This window comes from Panulirus ornatus, chromosome 59 (assembly GCF_036320965.1).
Source record: "Panulirus ornatus isolate Po-2019 chromosome 59, ASM3632096v1, whole genome shotgun sequence".
Taxonomy (NCBI): domain Eukaryota; kingdom Metazoa; phylum Arthropoda; class Malacostraca; order Decapoda; family Palinuridae; genus Panulirus; species Panulirus ornatus.
The window spans coordinates 22,903,143-22,927,431 of record NC_092282.1 but is presented as its reverse complement, the minus strand read 5'-3'; the positions used below and the strand labels follow the sequence as shown (position 1 = coordinate 22,927,431).

The following is a 24,289-nucleotide window of genomic DNA, read 5'->3' as shown; positions in this document are numbered from 1 at the left end:
TTGTTTTTCTAAGTATTTCTCGCATACATTCTTCAAAGCAAAACACCTGATCCACACATCCTCTTCCACTTCTGAAATCACACTGCTCTTCCCCAATCTGATGCTCTGTACATGCCTTCACCCTCTCAATCAATACCCTCCCATATAATTTCCCAGGAATACTCAACAAACTTATACCTCTGTAATTTGAACACTCACCTTTATATATAAATATAAGGGGAGTCGGGGTTGGAATGGGATATATTTAGGGAAGCACTGATGGCTTGTGCAAAAGATGCCTGTGGCATGAGAAAGGTGGGAGGTGGGCAGATTAGAAAGAGTAGTGAGTGATGTGATGAAGTAAGATTATTAGCGAGAGACGCATTTGGATTATTTTTGCAGGGAAATAGTGCAAATGACTGGGAGATCTATAAAAGAAAGAGGCAGGAGGTCAACAGAAAAGTGCAAGAGGTGAAAAACAGGGCAAATGAGAGTTGGGGTGAGAGAGTATCATTAAATTTTAGGGAGAATAAAAGATGTTTTGGAAGGGGGTAAATAAAGTGCATAAGACAAAAGAACAAATGGGAACATCGGTGAAGGTGGCTAATGGGGAGGTAATAACAAAAAGTGGTGAAGTGACAAGGAGATGGAGTGAGTATTTTGAAGAGGGTCAGGGAGAATGGTTTGGTAAACAGGGAAAAGGTAGCAAAACCTTTGTGGAAGATGAAAGCCAGCAAAGCAGTGGGTTTGGTGGTATTGCAGTGGAATTTATTAAAAAAGGGTGTGACTGTGTTGTTGCCTGAGAATGGTTTGGTAAACAGGGAAAAGGTAGCAAAACCTTTGTGGAAGATGAAAGCCAGCAAAGCGGTGGGTTTGGTGGTATTGCAGTGGAATTTATTAAAAAAGGGTGTGACTGTGTTGTTGACTGGTTGGTGAGGATATTAAGTGTATCTATGGTCATGGTGAAGTGCCTGAGGACTGGTGGAATGCATGCAAAGTGCCATTGTGCAAAGACAAAGGGGATAAAGGTGAGTGTTCAAATTACAGAGGTATAAGTTTGTTGAGTATTCCTGGGAAATTAAATGGGAGGGTATTGATTGAGAGGGTCAAGGGATGTACAGAGCATCAGATTGGGGAAGAGCAGTGTGGTTTCAGAAGTGGCAGAGGATGTGTGGATCAAGAGTTTGCTTTGAAGAATGTATGTGAGAAATACTTAGAAAAAAGAAAATGGATTTACATGTAGCATTTATGGATCTGGAGAAGGCATATAACAGAATTGACAGAGATGCTCTGTGGAAGGTGTTAAGAGTATATGGAGTGGGAGGTAAGTTGCTAGAAACAGTGAAAAGGTTTTATCGAGGATGTAAGGCATGTGTACAAGTAGGAAGAGAGGAAAGTGATTGGTTCTGAGTGAATGTCGGTTTCCGGCAGGGGTACATGATGTCTCCATGGTTGTTTAACTTGCTTATGGATGGGATTGTTAGGGAGGTGAATGCAAGAGTTTTGGAGAGAGGGGCAAGAATGCAGTCTGTTGTGGATGAGAGGGCTTGGGAAGTGAGTTGGTTGTTGTTCGCTGATGATACAGCAGTAGTGGCTGATTCAGGTGAGAAACTGCAGAAGCTGGTGACTGAGTTTGGTAAAGTGTGTGAAAGGAGAAAGATGAGAGTAAATGTGAATAAGAGCAAGGTCATTAGGTTCAGTTGGGTTGAGGGACAAGTCAATTGGGAGGTACGTTTAAATGGAGAAAAACTGGAGGAAAAGAAGTGTTTTAGATATCTGGGAGTGGATTTAGCAGTGGATAGAACCATGGAAGCAGAAGTGAGTCACGGTGGGGAAGGGGGCGAAGGTTCTGGGAGCATTAAAGAATATGTGGAAGGCATGAACATTATCTTGGAAAGCAAAAATGGGTATGTTTGAAGGAATAGTGGTCCCAACAATGTTACATGGTTACGAGGCATGAGCTATAAATAGGGTTGTGCAGAGGAGGGTGAATGTGTTGGAAATGAGACTTTGAGGATATGTGGTGTGAGGTGGTTTGATCGAGTAAGTAATGAAAGGGCAAGATGTGTGGTAATATAAAGAGTGTGGTTGAGACATCAGAAGAGGGTGTATTGAAATGGTTTGGTCACATGGAGAGAATGAATGAGGGAAGATTTACAAAGAAAATGTATGTGTCAGAGGTGGAGGGAACGAGGAGATGTGGGAGACCAAATTGGAGGTGGAAGGACGGAGTGAAAAAGATTTTGAGATTTGTAAGCTCCATCACATATAAATTGTCAAAATGGTTAGTTTCTTTATTAAGCACTTTAGTGGGTAAGATATCAAATCCTAATATCATGAACAATGTAGATTTAGTTAACAAGCTTAACAATATCAGTGTTAATTTTGATTTCAAACTTGTTAACTTTGATGTTCCCTCACTTTTCACAAAAGTTCCAGTTGATGACCTTTGAGAATATTCATTTGATGTCCTGGATGATGTTCATTTACCTGTTTCAAAGTCTGTTTTCATTGAACTGATAAAATTGTGTATAAAAGCCTGTGTATTTCAATTCAATGGAGATTATTATGCTCAAAAATTTGTACTAAGTAATCTTTATATGAAATTTTTTGAAACAAAATTACTAAAGGATATCTTACCTTCTAATGCAATTTGGTTTAGGTATGTAGATGATGTTCTTTGTGTTTGGCCAACAAATGAAAATTTCCAAATTTTTCTCCCCTTACTTAACAATTTAGTACCTTCCATCAAATTTACTGGAGATAATGAAAATAATGGTATGTTACCATTTTTAGATTGCATGATCCATAGGCAAAGAAACAAGTTTAAGTTTAGCATATACAGAAAACCTACCAATGTATGCTCATATATCCATTATTACTCATCTCAACATGAAAGAGTTAAATTATCATCATTTCAATCTATGTTCCTTAGGGCATTACGTATTTGCAGTTCAGAGTATATTGATGATGAGTTTGAGAAGATATATTCTATTGGATCTAAGTTAAAGTACCCTAGATCTTTCATTGATAAATCCCTTAAGTTAGCAAAGAAATCATTTTATAGAGTTGAGCCCAAGCCTCCCATTGACACCAAGAATCTTTTAATTCTCCCTTTTAATAATAATTTTACTTTACTTTCCATGTTGCTTAAATCCTTTAATGTAAATGTTACCTTCAGCAACAATAATACTATAAAGAACATCTTAATCAGGAATCATCAGAAAATTCTCCTGGGTGCATCTATAAAGTGCCATGTAGAAATTGTGAAAAGTTTTATGTTGGGCAGACCGGTAAGGATCTTTCTGTTAGACTTAAGCAACATAAATATAGTATATGAACGGGACAAGAATCAAATGCCTTGTTTAATCACGTTAAAAACTATGATCATGGTATTGACTGGAGTAATGCCATCTCAGTTATCAACTCTAACTCTATTACCACGAGAAATATCATTGAATTTTCTATTATTAAAGACACAATGAATTATAATCTTAATATTAGTAATGGTTTATACAAATTGGATAACTTTATTGTTGATAAAATTTGTAAACAATTCACCTTCTTGTCCACATAATAAGCTTAAGATATGCTCGTTGTCTGTCTTGGACAATCGCATGTTTACCAAATGGCATCCTAGCTATGTCTCTTCATTGTATATCAATTGACTGTTATATCTCTCTCTTGTGTCACCCCTGATGATGCGATTATTACACGAAAGTGCACTTGGGAACTTATTATGTTTCATTTTCCCTGTGGACTCAGGAATGTCTGTGTATGTACATGTATGTATACGTTGAAATGTATAGGTATATATATAATGTGCGTGTGTGGGCGTTATGTATATACATGTGTATGTGGGTGGGTCAGGCCATTCTTTTGTCTGTATCCTTGCGCTACTCACTAATTTGGGAGACAACGACAAAGTATAATAAACTAATAAAAAAAATACTTAAATGCCCATACAAACTTAATTTTATTTATTTATTTTACTTTGTTGCATTACTTTGTTCCACGTCCAGGCCCCACAGAACTTTCCATGGTTTACATACACATACATATTCATACTTACTTGTCTTCATCCATTCCTAGAGATACCCCGCCCCACAGGAAACAGCATCACTACCCCCAGCTTGAGCGAGGTAGTTTCAGGAAAACAGACAAAAAGGGCCACAGTTTGAAGCCTGAGCAAGTCACAATGAGGTGAAAGTAAACTTGTCAAACTTGCTTCTAAATCCCAATTTCAATCATTTCTTAATTATCTCTAAACTATATCTTCCTGAAGGATTTCCAGTTTCACTCTTTGTTTTTGAATATATTTGTATAATACTACCTTAATTGAAAGCACCATATCAGTGTATTTGGTCACTCTCACTCCAAGAGAATGGGATTAATATTTGTTTTGAATATGTCTCTTCAGTGCAGCTACTCAAGATTCATCCCATAGACACATATGCACATCTGGACAACCATTTCTTCAAATTTCCTTCAGAGCAATCACACAAAAGTTCACCTTGGTATTCCATCTCTTTCTCTTCAATGGAGTATGGTTTCTCTTTCTCTCTAAGATATTACTTTGGCTTCTGCTTTTGAGAGAACCTTTGCATCTGGCTATGTTATACAGCTATTACCTCCCAGACATTACAATTGTGATGGTAATTCAAAGATTAGCCAATTTGTTACTTGCTTTTCCTTCCACAGCTAGACTGTAGAACACTTCACCTGAATTATTTTCATAACCTACTGCCTTTCTCAATTATGCAAAGCAATGTGTGGAACAAGCAAGGGCCTCATTTGCAATTATCCAATCTCTAGTTGTCGTATATAAAGTACCTACACAGACTACCAACCATAACCAAACCCAAAAAGCACTCCATAGTTTACCTTGATCACTTCATAAACCCTGATTTTCACCCTTAAGACCATGTTGCCCACTATTTACAACATTGCTCCTATTCAATATATCCAGTGCATGCCTTTCACCCTCCTGAAAGTTCAAGCCCTGAAGTTTTGTTTATCTCAGGTCCAGAATAATGTGGATTCTCTCATCAAACACACCACCTAACTCTACCTTTCTTTCATCTTCCAAGGAAAATTCCTTGCTTAGCAACTATTTTGAATGATAACACAAATACAAGAAGGGAAGGTTTCCAGCCTCACCATGTCACTCTTTATATACTCTATCATTATTTTCTGTCTCAATTCTCAAACACACTTATAACATCCCTTCATCTTATCAACTAACCCCTTTGCAATTTTGAATAACATTTTATGCACTATGCTGACAACATATATCCCCATTAAATTCATGACAAACATGCATGGAAGAAAGAAAGAAGCAGCATTAATAGTCATATATGAGTCTACTGCGAATGACTGGATGACCTGAAACAAGAAAACAAATTCTGAAGGTTATACTGAACACAATCATTAAAAAGCAGATTTATTATGTACTCTAAAAACTATTTACAAGGGGACAATACAACTTGCAACAAGCCACCAAATATGGTAGCATTACCAGGGCATTTAATGCCACAAGGTCTAACCTAAAACATAATGTGATAACCTTTAAAAACCTGTATGGGCATTTGTACACTGAAACAGTACACAAAACACAAGGAGTCTTTCTCACACTTCTATCCATAAGATTTGTATCTGATAAAGATTTATCCTTCATATATCTAATAATACATTAGTAACATATAAAAAACAAAGCAAACTAAGCTAGAGGGGGTTGATGTCACTGTTGCGTTGGAGGCAAATTAGAGTTGATAAAGTCTGCAAAGGAGTCATTAGTGGAGTCTGCATGTGCTACAATGAAGGGGTGTTCCAGAAGATGCATGTAATTTGGCCGCAGTTTGTAATCCTTGACTAGGCTGCAAGAAAAGAAAAACATTTAAAACTAGGCTGCAATAAAAGTGAAAAACATTTACTAGAAATGTAAATGAATGCATAGTCCAATCCTAACAAGTTGTATATTGCATTTAAATTTCCGAAAAAAGACATCATTTATCTATTTATACCTCTGTGCCCATTACCACTGGGAACTCCCATCACAGGGGCATCCACAGCAAAAAGAGCTTCCAATTATCCCTGTCCTTACACATCTCCCTCGCATACACCATTCCATGCATTTCTCTCCCTCCAGCACTCTTTTCTTCTATTTCCCCACACCTTCTATTTCTTCTATTTCCTCTCACACCAACCCTTTTAATCATACTATCATACACTTTCCCTGTAAACTCCCTATCTTGCATTCTTTTCACAGTCTCAAACAGCCTTTAAAGTATCAAGTCTTACCCACTCTATCACTCCTCAATTCATACCCTTTGCATTCCCTGCCATACCAAATCTCTCATACACTCTCTCATTTCTTTCTTTCTTCATTCCATCTAGTTCAACCACATGCTCTTCTCAAACAACTAATTTCCACAGCCTGGATTCTTGACCTCTGCGACTTCATGTCCAAGTTATGGCTGCACAGGGAAGGGGTTGGGAAGACTAAGCTCTCCCTTAACCCTAGGGAATACTATGCTGTCCCTTAACCCTTTCTTAACTTCCATACCTACACCTCTAACCTTCATCATTTTATTTCTTAACTTCCATACCTACACCTCTAACCTTCATCATTTTATTCTATCTATCTACATCTCTGATGCCCATTCCCTCCAGGAACTCTCATCAAGGTGGTGACCCCGGCAAGAGTCCTCACTTATCCCTACACTTGCATGCCTCCCTCACATACATCATTCCATGCACTCTTCAACCATCTCTCTCCCTTCACAACTCTTTCACTCTATTTCCCCATATCATAGGCAATCTTCCTCTCACACCATGCCCTTTAATTGTACTATCATACACTCTCCTTGTAAACAACCAGTCTTGCATTCTTTCCAAAGGCCCAAACCACCTCAAGTATCACATTTCACCAACTCTACCACTCAACAATTCATTCTCTTTACATTCCCTACCAAACCAAATCTCATACACTCCCTCATTTCTTTCTTCATTCCATCTAGTCATACAATATGTTCTTATCATTGCTGTCAAGGCATAAGGTATAACTATGACCGACTGTGGCAAATGGACAAGTGAACCCCCTATAAGTGAGGAGAAAATGGATAGAAGAGGGGAAGAGGGTGCATATACTAGATTTCTGCAACTGCAGGTACTGGAAACTTCTGGAAAGAAAAATTAATATAAAGAGCATTAACAGACTTATGACAAAACATACAATAAAGTTTACAAGACAGCTTTCATAACTTATGAATGTGCAAGGGAGACACTTGAATGCTATTAACAGCTTTTATGATGGAAGCAATGCATGTAAAGGAGTATATGGTGGCATGAGTGAGTAGTCTGAAATACTATGGTGTGTATGTGGGAGTGTGTCAAGGATGTACAAGGTTATCAGGATAGTTTAAACCTTTCAAGACCAGGCACATAACTTTATAACTTACAATAAGAGTTAAGAAGAATTTCACCAAAAATTTTCATGAACCTTATTCCAGCCATTTTTCAACCGGAATCTGCTTTTCCTGTGACCGAACTCTCATACATCTGACTACTCAACTCTAGCTCAACTTAAACCCTCTGTTACCCTCAAAATGTGATAGGAAACATTCTTGCTCTTTTGATGTACCATGAAATCAGATCTTTACAGATATTGATGATATCACTTTCATACACAGGTACACACAAATTAACTATTCCTGCCTTTGGGGCAGCCTTGTCCCCCACTGATTCATGGAATGAATACTGAAAAAGACAAAGGAGCCAGGTGTGGAGTGCTCATCCTCCTTAAAGGTTCAGGTTGGGGTGTATAAATGAGAAAAGTGGAGAGGTAGGAAGTATGTCTGGGGAAAGAAACCTGGATGTTCTGGCTCTGACTGAAACAAAGCTCAAGGGTAAAAGGAAAAATTATATGAAATGTCTCAGAAGTAAAGACAGGGATTGGCGAGAGAACAAGAGAAGCACTACTGCTGAAGCAGAAGTTGTAGGAGTGTATGAGAGTGTAAGGAGGTGAGCTCTAAACTGATATGGGTAAAAATGAAAGAGAATGGCAAGAGAAAGGTGATTAATCATTAATACTAATGCACCTGGCCATGAGAAGAAAGATCATGAGGCAAGTGTTTTGAGGAGCAAATGAGTGAGTGTGTCAGCAGTTTTGATGCAAGACACCAGGTACTAGTGAAGGGTATGCAGTAGAATGACTGAAAATGGTGAACTGCTTGTAGAGCTGCATACTGAAAAAAGGACTGGTGATTGGGAATACCTGGTTTAAAAAGGACACACATGCACACATATGTGAGTAGGAAAGACGGTCGCTGGGCATTATTGGAATACATACTAATCAACAGGAGTGTAAAAGAGCGACTTCTGGATATGAATGTGCTGAGATGGGAACATTCATTACAGTGTGGAGGAAAGGGTGAATATTTGTAGTTTTCTGATGACAGGAAATATCATGGGTGAAAAGAGTGATGAAAGTAAGTGAGCTTGAAAGAGAGACTTGTGTGAAGAAATACCAGGAGGGATTAGGTATGGAATGAAAAAAGGAGAGAGCAAACAAAGCTAGAGGATTAGGTGAGGAATGGGAGATATTTTGGGATGCACTGTTGGCATGTGTGAAAGGTGCATGTGACATGTGTAAGGTGGGAGGATTTGAAAGTGTAGCGAGTGGTGGAATAAAGAAGTGAAGTTGCTGGTAAAAAAGAAAAAGAGGTATCTGGGTGGTGCTTACAGGGACAGAATGCAAATAACTAGGAGGCATGTAAGGGAAAGTGGCAGGAGGTCAGGAGGAAGGTAAAGGGGTCGAAAAAGAGAGCAAATGAGAGATGCAGTGAGCAGGTATCAGTAAACTTTAAGGAGAATAAGTTTTGGAGGGAGGAAAATAGTGTGCAAAAAATAAGAGAACAAATGGGAACATCTGTGAAGGGGGGGGGGGACGAGAAAGTGATACCAAGCACTGATGAAGTGAGGAGGAGATGGAAGTAAGAGGACTGTTGAATGTGTTTCATGATAAGGTGGCAGATGTAAGGTGTTGGGTCTAGTAGGTATGACAAGTGAGAGAGTCATGGAAAGTGGTTTGGTGAAAGCTTGGCATTAGATGAAATGTGACAAGGTGGCTGGAGTGGATGGTATTGCTATTGAATTTCTTAATAAAGGGGGGGTGACTTTGTTGCTGTCAGTTAGGTAGGATTTTCAATTCATATGTGGATCAAAGTGACATGCCTGAGGACTGGCAGAATGCTACTGTATAAAGGCAAGGAAGATAAAAGTAGGATCAAGGGTCATGTTAGCTGGGATGTAAAATGGTTTAGATACCAGGGAGTGGACATGGCAGTGAATGGAACCACACAAGCAAAAGTGAGTCATGCAGTGTAGAAAGACAGGTCATTGTCTGGGAGGGCAAAAATGGGCATGTTTGAAGGGATAGTAGTTTCAATAATGTTATGTGGATGCGATGCATGGATTGTAAAAGAGGAAGTGCAGATGAAGATGAAAGTGTTGGAAATGAAATGTTTGAGAGCAATATGTGGAGTGAGGCAGACTGGTTGAGTAAGTGATAAAAGGGTAGGAGAGAGGTTTGGTAATTAAAACAGTGTGATAAGAGAGGTGAAGAGGGTGCAGTTAAATGGTTAGGACATATGGAATAAATGAGTGAGGAGAGGTTGACACAGAGAATATGTGTATCAGAAGTGGAGAGCACATGGAAAAGGGGTAGACCAAATTAGAGATTAAAGGATGAAGTAAAAAAGACTAACTTTGAGTGGTTGGGGCTTGAAGAGATGCAGGAGGGTCAGAGGCATATAAATAATAAAGAGAATTGGAATGAAGAGATATACAAGGGTCAATGTGCTATCAATGGACTGAACCAGGGCATGTGAAGTGGCCAGGATAATCCATGGAAAGGTTTTTGGGGCCTGGTCATGGATAGGGAGCTGTGGTTTCAGTGCAATACCTCACTAATGCAGGAAACAACGATCAAATATGAAAAACAACATAACTCTTATATGATTTTGTTAATATGTTCTTCTTACACTTGCTCTATAAAGTTGTCAAAATCAGGAGAAAAAGTCCCAGCTGCAAGGCGAGGAGGTGCATCCATCACAACTTGCTTGAGCTGGTCGAAAGGTGTACCCCATGATTTGTAAGGAAATTTGCCAGTGGCTATTTCTACCAATGATATCCCAAGAGACCATACATCAGAGCGAATATCATAACCCGAGGGAACACCCTGGGGGTCTATCCGCTCAGGCTGCAAAGAAAAAGGTAATTAATCATAACCTTCGGTCAAATTGAAGATACATATCAAAATATTTCATTCATCAAGAAACAGTTAATAAATGAATTACAACAACAGATTCACCTAGGCAAAGAACTGATTTATCAACAATGTTCCAATTAAAAAATTTCATGACAGAACTTCAGCAAACAACTGTATGTTACATGTAAGACCATACATATCCCTAAATATTAGACTACATTAATTCGTACATTCATATATAAACACACAGACTGGGTCATTCAAAAATTCTGTTAACAGCCATAAAAGTGTCCAGGAATACTTACAGCCATGTATGGTTTGCATCCAGCTTGTACTGTTTTAGCAACTGAGTCAACTAGGTAACCTGATATCCCAAAATCACACATCTTAACTTCTCCACGTCTGTTGATCAGAATATTGGATGGCTTCACATCACGATGAATAACCTTTAACTCACTGTGTAGATAGTGTAAGGCACTTACTACCTGCAAGGTGAAGCAAATAACACTAACAAAAATACACTGATTAGTATCTTCTTGCTATAAAAGCTTGGTGGTGCATGAATTGATTAATCCTAAACATCTGGCTACCATCTACCTCTAAACCCTCAAATGCTACTGATCTAACAGTAACACTCAAACCATCAGCTTATAAAGTCTTCGCACTGGTCTGAATATTGCAGCATACCACCACTACAGCTCACGTGACCCAAAAATAGTGACCTAAAATTATCATTATGGGATACAATCTGCTTTGATGATTCTTTCAGAATCTGAAAATACATTTTTGATGTGGGAACAAGCATTTGAGCTGCATATCAGGAGTCCCCAATTCATGAAGATCTGACCAAAGAGCACCCATAAGTATGGATAAGCTCCAAAAAATATTATTAAATTTCCCATCCAACATATAAATGTACAATCATACTTATGAACTGCAAAACTATTTAAATGTGAATTTTTTCCATAAACTTTACTTAATATGATGACTTTTTAACTTTATAATTTCAGAATATAATATTCTTATATTATTCCAAGCAAGTGTAGGATTTACTCAAACTCAATGGAAATCTTAATTTTTTTTCATACATAATCACTGTTTCCCACTACAGCAAAGTAGTGCCAGAACAGACAAAGAAAGGCCATATCCACTCACATCCATTCTCTAGCTGTCATGTGTAATGCACCGAAACTACAGCTCCCTAACCACATCCAGGCTCCACAAATCTTTCCATGGTTTACCCTACATGCTTCACATGCTCTGGTTCAGTCCATTGGCAGCATGTCAACCCAAGTATATCACATCATTCCAATTACTCTATCCGGAGCACGCCTTTCACCCTCCTGGGTGTTCAGGCCCTGATGGCTCCGATTCTTTTTCACTCCATCCTTCAATCTCTAATTAGGTTTCTGTCTCACCATTCTCCTTGATCCCTCCACTTCTGACACATATATCCTCTTTGTCAACCTTTCCTCACTCATTCTCTCCATAAGTCCAAACCATCTTAGCACACCCTCATCTGCTCTCTCAACCTCATTATTTTCATTATTACATATATCTCCTACCTTTTCATTACTTACTCATTCAAACCACCTCACACCACATATTGTCCTCAAACATTTCATTTCCAATACATCTACCCTCCTCCACAAAGCTTCATCTACAGCCCATGCACTGCATCCATATAACATTGGTGGGAGTACTATTCCTTCAAACATACCAATTTTTGCCCTACCAGACAAACATTCTCTCTTTCTGCACATTCTAAAGTGCTTACAGAACCTTTGCCCCCCACCTTCTTCTTCTGTTCTCTCATCCACACTTTTTAGTACTACACATCTCTCTTACCCTTTCATTACTTACTTGATCAAACCAGCTCACACCACATATTGCCTTCAAACATATCATTTTCAACACATCCACCCTCCTCCATACAACACTATCTATAGCCCATACCTTGCAACCATATAATATTGTTGGAACTACTAATCCTTCAAACATACCCATTTTTGCTCTCCAAGATAATGTTCTCTCTTTCCACACAACATTCTTCATTGCTCCCAGAACCTTCACCCCCTCCCCAACTGCATGATTCACTTCCATGGCTCCATTCGCTACTAAGTCCACTACCAGATATCTGAGACACATGAATATGTACATGTGTATATATGTTTATGTATGTGTATGTACATGAATGTTTATGTTGATATGTATATGTATGTATATGTGCATGTCTGGGCATTTATGTACATATATAAGTGAGTATATAAGTGGATGGGTCATTCTACGTCTGTTTCCTGGTGCTACCTCGCTGATGCGGGAGACAGCAATTAAATATAATATATAAATTTTCAATTAATTCATTTATTCATTATACATAATTGCTGTTTCCCTTGTCAGCCAGGTAGAGCCAAGAAGCAGATGAAGAATGGCCCATCCACTCATATACACATAAATATATATACATAAATGCCCATACATGCACATATACATACATATACATACCAACATATAACCATATAGATACACAGACATATACATATATACACATGTACATATTCATACTTGCCTGCCTTCGTCCATTCCTGGCGTTACCCCGCCCCACAGGAAAAAGCACTGCCACTCCTTCATCAGCAAGGTAGCACCAGGAAAACAGACAAAAAAGGCCACCACATTCATTCACTTAGTCTCTACCTGTCATGTGCAATGCATTGAAACCACAGCTCCCCATCCACACCCAGGCCCCACAGACCTTTCCATGGTTTACTCTAGACATTTCAAATGCCCTGGTTCAGTCCACTGACAGCACGTCGACCCTAGTATGCCTAAGCAAGTATGCTTAGGGTTCAAAGTACAAGGAAATGAAGTAAGGAAGATGACACAGAGAAAGGTTAAAATGAATCAAATAAAATAAAATTACTGAAGGAACAAAAGAACACAAATGCCTATAACTTACAGAGAATGCAATCTTGCCAAGGAATTCTTCAGGGAAAGCCTTGTTCTGTGAGAATACTTTAGGGTAAAATTTGTCAAGAGATGTTTCCATTACTTCCATGCAGATCCAGACATCCCCATCTCTAAATAAGGCTCCATAAAAATGGACTGTGTAAGGACATGCACCAGATCGCATGGAAACGTCAAGATCCATTAAGAGGTACTGCTGTTCACGACTGTCTACAGTGCTGGTGATTCTCTGTCAATGTAAAATAGCCTTTAAACTTTAAACAGTTAGAGTAAGAGGCAGATAATTACATAAGTTTCATTAATCTTTCAAAAATCTTAACATTACATCTACTACTCTGTCTTGAGATTCAAAACCAGTGTCTGAGATATTTGCAAATTAGTCTTATAAATAGTAACCAAGGTGGAAACAGGACTTGTAAAACAGTGTGAATACAAATATAGTGATGTTATGTTGCAAAACAAACCAGATTTATACAAAAAGATGAACAGCTAAGTAGGGCTGCACTGCCAATGTGACAAAAATAAGAAGGGGGACCTGGAAGCTGAGTCAGCTGTTTGTTAATAAAACTGCACTGGTGGTGGACCGAAGTCAGAAAGTGCAAAAGCGGTTTCTAAGTCTGGCAGAGTATGTGAAAGGAGAAAGATGTGTAAATGTGAAAAAAGCAAGGGTATTAGGCTTACTAGGGGAGAAAGATAAGTTAGCTGGAATGTGAGTCTGAATGAACAAAACTTCGAGGAAGTGAAATACGTTAGATACCCAGGAGTGGACATGGTAATGAATGGATCTACGAGAGCTAAAGAGGGTCACAAGGTGAGAGAGGGGGCAAAATTCCTGGAAGCACTGACAAATGTATGCTAAGAGAGGTCACTAACTGGAAGGATGAAGATAGACCTGTTTGAAGATACAGTAAACCCAACAGTGTTTTAAAGATGTGAGGCATGGGCTATAGATGAAAGTATACAGAAGGTGAATGTTTTGGAACTGAAATATCTAATGACAAATAAGTGGCGTGACAAAGACTGATACAATAAAAAGTGAAAAGGTAAGAAAGCTAAAAAGAGTCAAAGAGGATGTGCTGAAATGGTTTGGACAAATGGAGACTGAGTGAAGAAAGGTTAACAAAGAGGATATATATACATATATATATCATCCCTGGGGATGGATGAAGGCAGTAAGTATATGTACATGTGTATATATGTATATGTCTGAGTATGTATGTATATGAAATGTATGTATATGTGCTTATGTGGGCGTGTATGTATATACATGTGTATGTGGGTGGGTTGGGCCAGTCTTTCGTCTGTTTCCTTGCACTAACTCACTAACACAGGAGACAGTGACAAAGTATAATAAATAAAAGAAATGGTGAATAGTATGAAAAAAATTCTATAGTGCAAGTGACAGGGAGATGTATAAAAGGAAGAGGCAGGAGGTCAAGAGAAAGGTGCAAGAAGTGAAAAAGAGGGCAAATGAGAGTTGGGGTGAGAATATCATTAAATTCTAGTGAGAATAAAAAGATGTTCTGGATGGAGGTAAATAATGTACGTAAGACAAAAGAACAAATGGGAACCTTGGTGATGGGGGTAAGTGGGGAAGTAACAACAGGTAGTGATGAAGTGAGAAAGAGATGGAGTGAGTATTTTGAAGGTTTGTTGAATGTGTTTGTTGACAGAGTGGCAGATATAGGGTGTTTTGGTTGGAGTGGTGTGCAAAGTGAGAGGGTCAGGGAGAATGGTTTGGTTAAGAGAGAAGAGGTAGTGAAAGCTTTGTGGAAGATGAAATCTGGCAAGACCGTCGGTTTGGTTGGTACTGCAGTGGAATTTATCAAAAAAAGGGGGTGACTGTGTTGTTGATTGGTTGGTAAGGTTATTTAATGTATGTATGGATCATGGTGGAATGCATGCAAAGTGCCAATGTACAATGGCAAAGGGGATAAAGGTGAGTGTTCAAACTACAGAGGCATAAGTTTGTTGAAGATTCCTCAGAAATTATATGGGAAGGTACTGATTGAGAGGGTGATGACATGTACAGAGCATCAGATTGGGGAGGAGCAGTGTGCTTTCAGAAGTGGTAGAGTATGTATGGATCAGGTGTTTGCTTTGAAGAATGTGTGTGAGAAATACTGAGAAAAACATATGGATCTGTATGTAGCATTTATGGATCTGGAGAAGGCATATGATAAGGTCGATAGAGATGCTCTGTGGAAGGTTTTAAGAGTACATGGTGTGGGAGGTAAGTTGCTAGAAGCAGTGAAAAGTTTTTACCAAGGATGGAAGGCATGTGTACAAGTAGGAAGAGAGGAGAGTGATTGGTTCCCACTGAATGTCAGTCTGTGGCAGGGTATGTGATGTCCCCATGGTTGTTTAATCTGTTTATGGATGGGATAGTTAGGGAGGTAAATGCAAAAGTTTTGGAGAGAGGGGTGAGTATGCAATCTGTTAGGGGTGAGAGGGCTTTTGATGTAAGTCACTTGTTGTTTGCCGATGATACAGCTCTAGTGGCTGATTTGAGAGAGAAACTGCAAAAGTTGGTGACTGTGTTTGGAAAAGTGAGGGAAATGAGAAAGTTGAGAGTAAATGTGAATAAGAGCAAGCTTATTAGGTTCAGTAGAGTTGAGGGACAAGTTAATTGGGATGTAAGTTTGAATGGGGAAAAATTGTGTTTTAGATATCTGGGAGTGGACTTACCAGTGGATGGAACTATGGAAGCAGAAGTGAGTCACAGGCTGGGGAGAGAAGCAAAGGTTATGGGAGCAATGAAGAATGTGTGGAAGGAGAGAATATTATTATCTCGGAGAGCAAAAATGGGTATGTTTGAAGGAATCGTAGTTCCAAAAATGTTGTATGGTTGCGAGGCATGAGCTATAGTATAGATAGGGTTGTACGGAGGAGAGTGGATGTGTTGGAAATGAAATGTTTGAAGAGAATATGTAGTGTGAGGTGGTTTGGTTGAGTAAGTAATGTAAGGGTAAGAGGGAGGTTTGGAAATAAAACAAGCATAGTTGAGAGAGCAGAAGAGGGTGTGTTGAAATGGTTTGGACATAAGGAGAGAAAGAGTGAGGAAAGATTGATAAGAGGATATATGTGTCAGAGGTGGAGGGAAGAAGGAGAAGCAGGAGACCAAACTAAAGGTGGAGGGACGGAGAGAAAAAGATCTTGAGATTGAGAGATTGGAGCCTGAAAATACAAAAGAGTGAGTGGTGTGCAAGAAACAGAGTTAAGTGGAGTGATGTGGTATACTGGAGTTGATGTGCTGTCAACGAACTGAACAAGGGCATGTGAAGCATTTGGGGTAAACCATGGAAAGGTCTGTGGGGCCTGGATGTGGAAAGGGAGCTGTGGTTTCAGTGCATTATACATGACAGCTAGAAACTGAGTGTGAACAAATGTAGCCTTATTGTCTTTTCCTGGTTCTACCTCACTGAAAGGAGGGGGGGGAGGTGTCCGTGTGTGTGGCTGTTTCCTGTGTGGCAGGGTAGCGACGGGAATAGATGAAAGCAGCATGTGCATCTGTATGTATGTATGTGTCTGTGTATGTATATGTATGTTTACATTGATATGTAATTGTAGTTGATATGTATATGTGCATGATGTATATATGTGTGTATATGAGAGGTTGACCCATTCTTAGTGTGTTAACTTGCTGATGCAGGAAACAGCAACTAAGTATAATAAATATATAAATAAATAAATATATAAGCTAATGACTGATGGAAAAATTATCAATTTGAGGCTTGGAAACTAAGGCACAGAGGTAAGTAAGGATAAAGATTCACCAAAGTCAGATTGATGACTGTAAGAAAACTTTCTGGCTTTCCCATGATTCTCTTAAAGTTGTATTTACAATGACTACTGAACTAGGCTTTTTTTTTCTTTGATATCATCCACTTCCACTTCTGCCTCAAACTTCAATTAATCTTTCCATAAAGGTCATCATCTGGCAGGCAGTCTAATCATATACATGATTAGACTTCTCTCATCTAAATCTCACTTCAACAGTCACCAGTGTGACTACAAGTCATATGCACTTTACTGCTCCTCACCTTCACAGCCATAATAGTGTTTGATGGTCTATGTCTCATTTTTTCAACTATGCCATATGCACCATGTCCTAATTCTTTCAGTAGTTCCAGGTCATCAGCTGAGACTTCTACTTCCTTGCCATCCATGGTTATGGTTGTTCTGCTGTCCAGGTCACGTGGAGGTCCCCTATATTGAAGATTTATCAATTATGTCTATGTGTTTCCTTCAAATGACTTTATAAACTCAGTAAATTCAACAGTTCTCCATGAACAATATTTTAATACTTGTGTCACAATAATTCTATATTACTAATATATAACAATGATAACACAATAGTGTAGAAAGACTCTTAATTCCAATAACAGTATTTCATGGTTAATGTCTTCCCATGCTTCCCTTCCAGTAACATACATTCATTCAAAACAGATGTTCTAAAGATAGATCCAAGGATGCACATTTCTATCCATCCACTTAATACAATCATTCCTGCACTCAAAACAAGGTGGTGCAAACAGAATATTCCCTACATTTCTCAATCATCGAACATTTACATAAGCTAAATGATAAAGACGTAAAAGCAACACCAGAAACACTTGTTAAGGAATTCTGTATGTTGGTTTGGCTACCATGAAAATGTTGATGCCTCATACTTGCAATAAAATATAAGTGTGAAAAGACGAAAAGCTGCCTTAAAAAGTACACATATTGAAAAGCATACATAAGCTACGCACATGAAGAGTGAAATACGGGAGAAAAGCGATAAGATACCAAGAATGAAAAAGTAACAGGCTTTTAAGGATATAGATGTTTATGGCTGTGTAGCAGTCCATCAAGTTGTACCAAAATGTGAGTATTTAAAGAATGAAAACATCCCTGGAAAAGATAGCAATTTCTTTACTTCTCCTTGGGTGGTACTTTCATGAACAAATTAGACCAAGCAGAATTCCATTCTACTACTTGGGCTAATACAACCCAATCTCTCATCTCTACTCCATCATTATGCTCTTCCTATTCAAAACAGTAGGAAAATCAGTTCTTATAAGAGAAAATTCACTGACTGAATGTCTGAGGTGTGGAGAGAAGGAGAAACAGAAAGGGTGAGCTTTGAAGAATGAAAAACGGTTTCTCTCCAGGGTGGTGTTCCAGGAGCTGAGAGAGATTGCTTGATCCCTAGGTGTAAGAATCTCTAACCCCAAACCTTCTAGTGAAGTTAATTGCCCTTCACCAACCAACCACTCAGTGGTAACAGCCTAACTCACAGTGGGTCTACCCTCGCCAATCATTAACCCACACTCGAAGATGATGTCATTATCTTGGCGGCCAACCACTGAGAGCCTGGCCACCTTATTATTCTCAAAACTTAGAATATCACCTCGATGGCAGTCACGAATGATGAGAGAAGGATTTTCAAAATTCTGAAAAGAGAGGGCAAGGACAGGTGGAAGAAACAATCAGAAAATCTTATCGCAATACACCATCCAAGACAGAACTTTTTGATTTTCAAAACTCACTTTTCTGTCCAAAGCTTGGGTACTGCCCCAAGTTGAGGTGAGCTAGAAACACAGCAGAACTGGAAAAGGAGACATGCAAACCTGATGACGAAGAAGAAGGCCTGCATTTACACAAAGAATTAAAGTCCCATCCTATTCAAGGGATCTGACCATACCATCAAAGAAGACAGAAGAGCCCTTAGAGTAAGGCTTGCTACTGGTCTCTTTATAAGGCCAGAGGCATGGCCTTCCCAGGCTATGTACCTTGACCTGTACCCTCACCACATCATTATAATGAAGTACAAAAGTTAACTTCCCCAACAAGTGCTCTAGCTTATGAAGAACACAATAACCTGGTTTTGCAATGACAAAACATGACTGGCATAGCTCAAGGTCTTCTCCTGCACGAGACTCAAGTAACCTGTCTGAGTGCATCAATTCATCCCGAGCCATGTAAGTAAAGTTCTGACTGGGAATTAGATGAAACTTTCCTGATGATAAAACCTGCTTCTGGAGCACTGTAGGATTGTAACCCTTGTCTGGCACATTTTTCTTTTGAATCTGAAATTATAAAGATATCTTCCAAGCAGACAAGAACTGTGGCCTCAAAAGAAGAAAATCTAAGTTTCTTGGGATAGCAAGAACACAGTCCGACACTAAGAAAAATTATCAATCAAGTCAACCACTTTCGGTTTGGTTAACCATGGGAGTCAACCTATACTGGAGTACATTTGTGCATCTGGAAACAGGAAAGCCATCAGTCTTGAAAAAAGACATGAAAATGAATGCATAAGGGCACTGTTTGAATTGTCCCATTTGGTTTCCTTTTGAGAGAGCCAAAACTTTGGCTTCCTCATTCTGGGATAAATGGGAACATCAGTACACATCCTTCTAATCCAAACAGACAGTCCAAGTGTTTATAGCCTTGGACTGATAGACTGATTTTAAGGTAATCATCCTAAATTGTTTTGTCTGATGCAGGTATTTAATAAGGACTGACCTAAGATCATTCCTTTATTTTTTCATAATGACCGCCGTAGCATTGGCAAATAACATGCCTCAATCACCGCCATCTCATGCAAAAGAAAAAATTATAGAAAGAAATCAGAAATTAGTTAAGGCTCCACTAGCATTTGTAGACTTTACTTTTAAATGAAGAAAGGTCATATGAAGAGAGAATGACAAAAGATGGAAGAGAATTCCATACCTTAGCAGTTCAAGAAAAGAAGGTGGCACCATAACAGATAATCCTTGAGTGGCTAATCTCCACACAGAAGCTGTGGGAAGCAGCAGCCAAATATATGCCAAAGGTCCAAACCTTGTGGGTGGGGAAATGTGCAGAGACTTCACAAGAACAATGGCCAAAATAATACCTAAAGAACAGAGAGACATGAAAAGATCACATCATCAGGGGAGATACAAGAATGAGATAGAAGACTTACAATATTCAGTTTATATACAAAGGAAGGAGTGGAGCAAAAATGCCATTGGTAAACAAGTGTTTTGGTTGGTGGTGATGTCTGGCACCATGCTTGTCATAAAAATCTTATTACGTAGACAGGACAGGACACCGCTTACAAATTCTGCTTACGAAGAAGCTATCACATTTGTAGAGACCTTCACTGATATTCATATTACCATTCTTTGTGTATTCAACATGAGAAGATTCAATATTTCTCTTGGTAAAGGAGTTACAATTAATAACCGAATTAGTGTTACGCTAATCAATACAATGGTCATAATCTTTAACATTAAACAAAGCATTTAATGCTTATCCTGTTCTTATACTATATCTATGTTTCTTAAGTCTAACACAGAGATCCTTATAGTTTGCCGAATACAAAATATATTACAGCTTTTGCAAGGCAGTCTGTAAAATCAGCCTGTAGAATTTTCTGAGTTTTTGATTAAGATAGTCTTTATAATACTGTTATTGCTGAAAGCTACATTTTACATGAAAGGGATTTAAGCAACCTGAGGAGTAACATAAAATCATCACTAAATGGGAGAGTTAAAAGCTTCTTGATATCAAGGGGCGGTCTGGGATTAACTCTACAAAATTATTTCTTTGCCAACTTAAGTGATTCATCAATAAAAGATATATGATACTTTAACTTGGATCCAATACAATATATCTTTTCAAACTCATCATCAATAAATTTTGGACTGCATATATGGAATGCCCAAAGGAGCATCAACTGGAATGATGATTGCTTAACTTTGTCATGTTGAGCTGAGTAATAATGAATATAACAAACACTGATGGGTTTTCTGTATATGCTATACTAAACATGTTACCATCCCTATGGATCATGTAATCTAAAAAGGGTAACATAAAATAATTTTCCATTTCCATGGTGAATTTGATAGAAAGTACTAAATTGCTAAGGGAGAAATTTTGTAGATTTTCGCTTGTTGGCCAAATACAAAGACTATCATCTGCATACTTAACCAGCTTACCTGATCAAGCCACTTCACATCACCTACTTTCTTTAAACATTTCATTTCCAACCCATCAACTTTCCTCTGTGCAACCCTATCTATAACACATACCTCTCAACCACATAATACTGTTGGAATTACTATTCCTTCAAACATACCCATCTTTGCAATCCCAGATAACATTCTCTTTCCACATAATCTTCAGCACTCCCAGAACCTTCACTCCCTACCCCACCCTATGACTCACAGCTTCCATGTTCACTCCAAGATATCTAAAACACTTCACTTCCTCAAATTTTTCTCCGTTCAAATTTACTTCCTAACTAACTTGTCCCTTAACCCTGCTGAACCTATTGATCTTGCTTTTATTCACATTCACTTTCAACTTTCTCCATTCACACACTCTTCCAAACTCAGCCACCAACTTCTGCAGTTTTTCACTTGAATCAGCCACCAGTGCTGTATTATCAGCAAAAAACAATTGACCCACTTCCCTCTCTCCAAGACTCTTGCATCTATCTCTCTTACCACCCCATCACATCCCTGCCATATACTAACCTTCATTTGGAATCATTCACTCTCCTCTCTTCCTACTCAGACACACGTCTTATACCCTTGATAAAAAAAATTTCTCTGCTTCTAGTAGCTTTCCTTTAACACCATATATCCTTAAGACCTTCAAAACAGCATCTCTATCAACCCTATCATACATCTTCTCCAGATCTATAAATGCCACATACGAATCCATCTGTTTTTCTAAGTATTTCTCCTGCACACGTTCTTTAAAGCAAACATCGGATCCATAAATCCTCTACCACTTCTGAAACCATACTGCTCCCCCCCCTAATCTGATGCTCTGTAAATGTCTTCACTCTCTCAATCAATACCCTCCCATACAACTTACCACATATACTCAAACTTATGCCTCTGTAGTTTGAACATTCACCTTTATCTCCCTTGCCTTTATACAGTGACACTATACATGCTTCCACCAATCCTCAGGCACCTCACTATAACCCATACATACAATGAATATCCTTACAGTCACCCCCCTTCTAAATACACTCAATGGCAATACTATCCACTTCAACCGCCTTGCCACATTTCAACTTTCACAAACCACCCTCCATGGCTCTCTCATTTTGTATACCACCCCAACCAAAACATCCTACATCTGCCACTCTTATCATCAAACATATAACAATCCTTCAAAATACTTCATCTCTTCATTTCACCACAACCTGTTACCACTTGCCCATTTGTTCCCTTCACCAATGTTCCCATTTCCTTTTCTTGACTTTTGAGCATTATCTATTGAGCATTATTTATTGAGCATTATTTACCTCTTTCCAAAACATCTTTTCATTCTCCCTAAATGATACTCTCTCATATAATATACAGTCCAGTGTCAGTATGAGGACCACACTGATTCTAATTTCTATGGCAAAATATAGCACATGTCAGCCAACTGTCCCTATATGAGAGATTATCAATAACATAAAGCTTTTACATTCACCTAAAATGCCATAAGAGAGATGAAAATTCATAGGGGTATGGATTTTGTGGTGAGTCAGATGTCTTTGTTTATCTTCACTGTGCATGAGACTGCTTACAGATGGCACCATACACAAAAACTTGACATATTTTTCAGGGTCTCTGGAGTGTACACAAACTTTGAAGTGCATGGAAATGTTTTTGAAAGCCTTAGGGTAATCCAAATGTCGAACACTAGACACGTCATTTACTAATATACATTCAAATCATACAGCAAAAGGGTTAATATAACCTCCTTTCTAATGCCTACACAAGCTCTCAGAAAGTATAAAGGTTATAATAAGACAAAAGAAGGAAGGGAACTCCAAAACTTCATAGTAAAAGGAAACAAAGAGGCTATGTAATGGCCTATCATTCTATGGCCATTCCTAAACAGAAACTAAGGGAAGGAGCAGTCATTCATATGAAATGGGTTCAAGTTTTAGGGTCTGGAACACAAGCAAAAAGCTCAAGTCAGCAGTGGCCAAAATAATGCTCATAAAACAGAAAGACATCAGTTACACCACACAAGAAAGAAAAGGGATGGCTAAGAGAATTAAGAGTAGGAAAATCATAAGGACAAAAGGAGTATCACCTGAGACGTGTAAGTAGTACTCCAAACTTGGATAAATGAAACCCCTGAATATATAGAATAGTTTCAGCTGCGGCACCTACACAATACCCCTAACTTTTGGGTACACAATATCTATATGTACAATATGTTGGATTTCCAAGATACAACTGAGGATTTGTGTTTATGTTACTGCAAGGTTGAATTCTAGTGTTCTGAAATGACAGTATGAAACGAACAAAATTCACAAAGAGAAACAGGTAGAAACTGCACTACCTATTACTACCTCTGCTTATTGAATATTACTTTAGTTTTGAAGTTTTGGCCATAAATTTTTTCCCTCTATCTCTTAAGTCCAGCCCACATAGATAGCGCTTTATCAAATTCATATACAGGAAAAATACCACAGTACTATATCTGCCCTACTGAAATATCAAAGATAATACTGAATGACACTATGAAGAGATTTTGTTACAATAACCAGTCATGTAACAGGACCCCAAATATGCTTCTATTTGCTCTGACAATGGAAACTGGTTTAAATTATATTCACTGATTTCTCAAGCAATACTACCTGACCGTTGCTGGAAAATTGTATGTATATATACCCATCTGCAGTATGTTCTAAAGAACACAGCTGTTGTACTTCTACAACGTTGTGGCAACATAGCTGCATCAACTCTGTAAATAATGAGGAAAGGGTGGAAGGTAATAGCTAGCCTCTACAAATTTATATATTATCTTTTTTATTATACTTAATCGCTGTTTCCCATGTCAGCGAGGTAGCGCCAGGAAACAGACGAAGAATGGCCCATCCACTCATATACACATAAATATACATAAATGCCCATACATGCACATATACATACATATACACAACAATATATACAAATACACACACACACATACATATATACACATGTACATATTCATACTTGCTGGCCTTCATCCATTCCTGGCACCACCCAGCCCACAGGAAACAGCACTGCTACCCCTGCTTCAGCATGGTAGTGCCAG

At 38.5% G+C, this 24,289-nt stretch overlaps 1 protein-coding gene across 5 annotated transcripts in view; it reads right to left on the bottom strand.

The window, feature by feature from the left end:
- Nucleotides 1-5,408: 5,408 nt before the first annotated feature.
- The window catches only part of lic (dual specificity mitogen-activated protein kinase kinase lic), a 40,687-nt gene continuing 21,806 nt past the window's right edge, over nt 5,409-24,289 (bottom strand). For 3 of the 5 annotated variants that reach the window (XM_071696385.1, XM_071696387.1, XM_071696386.1), the window contains exons 4-8: nt 17,257-17,422; nt 13,206-13,442; nt 10,555-10,734; nt 10,023-10,240; nt 5,409-5,855 (exon numbers count right to left, since the gene is read on the bottom strand). In XM_071696385.1, the coding sequence (XP_071552486.1) occupies nt 5,720-5,855; nt 10,023-10,240; nt 10,555-10,734; nt 13,206-13,442; nt 17,257-17,422 (937 nt within the window). In that variant the 3' untranslated portion in view covers nt 5,409-5,719. Of the gene's footprint in view, nt 5,856-10,022; nt 10,241-10,554; nt 10,735-13,205; nt 13,443-17,256; nt 17,423-23,846; nt 23,954-24,289 lie in introns of those variants that run through there. The other 2 variants (XM_071696388.1, XM_071696389.1) reach the window with 2 other exon arrangements.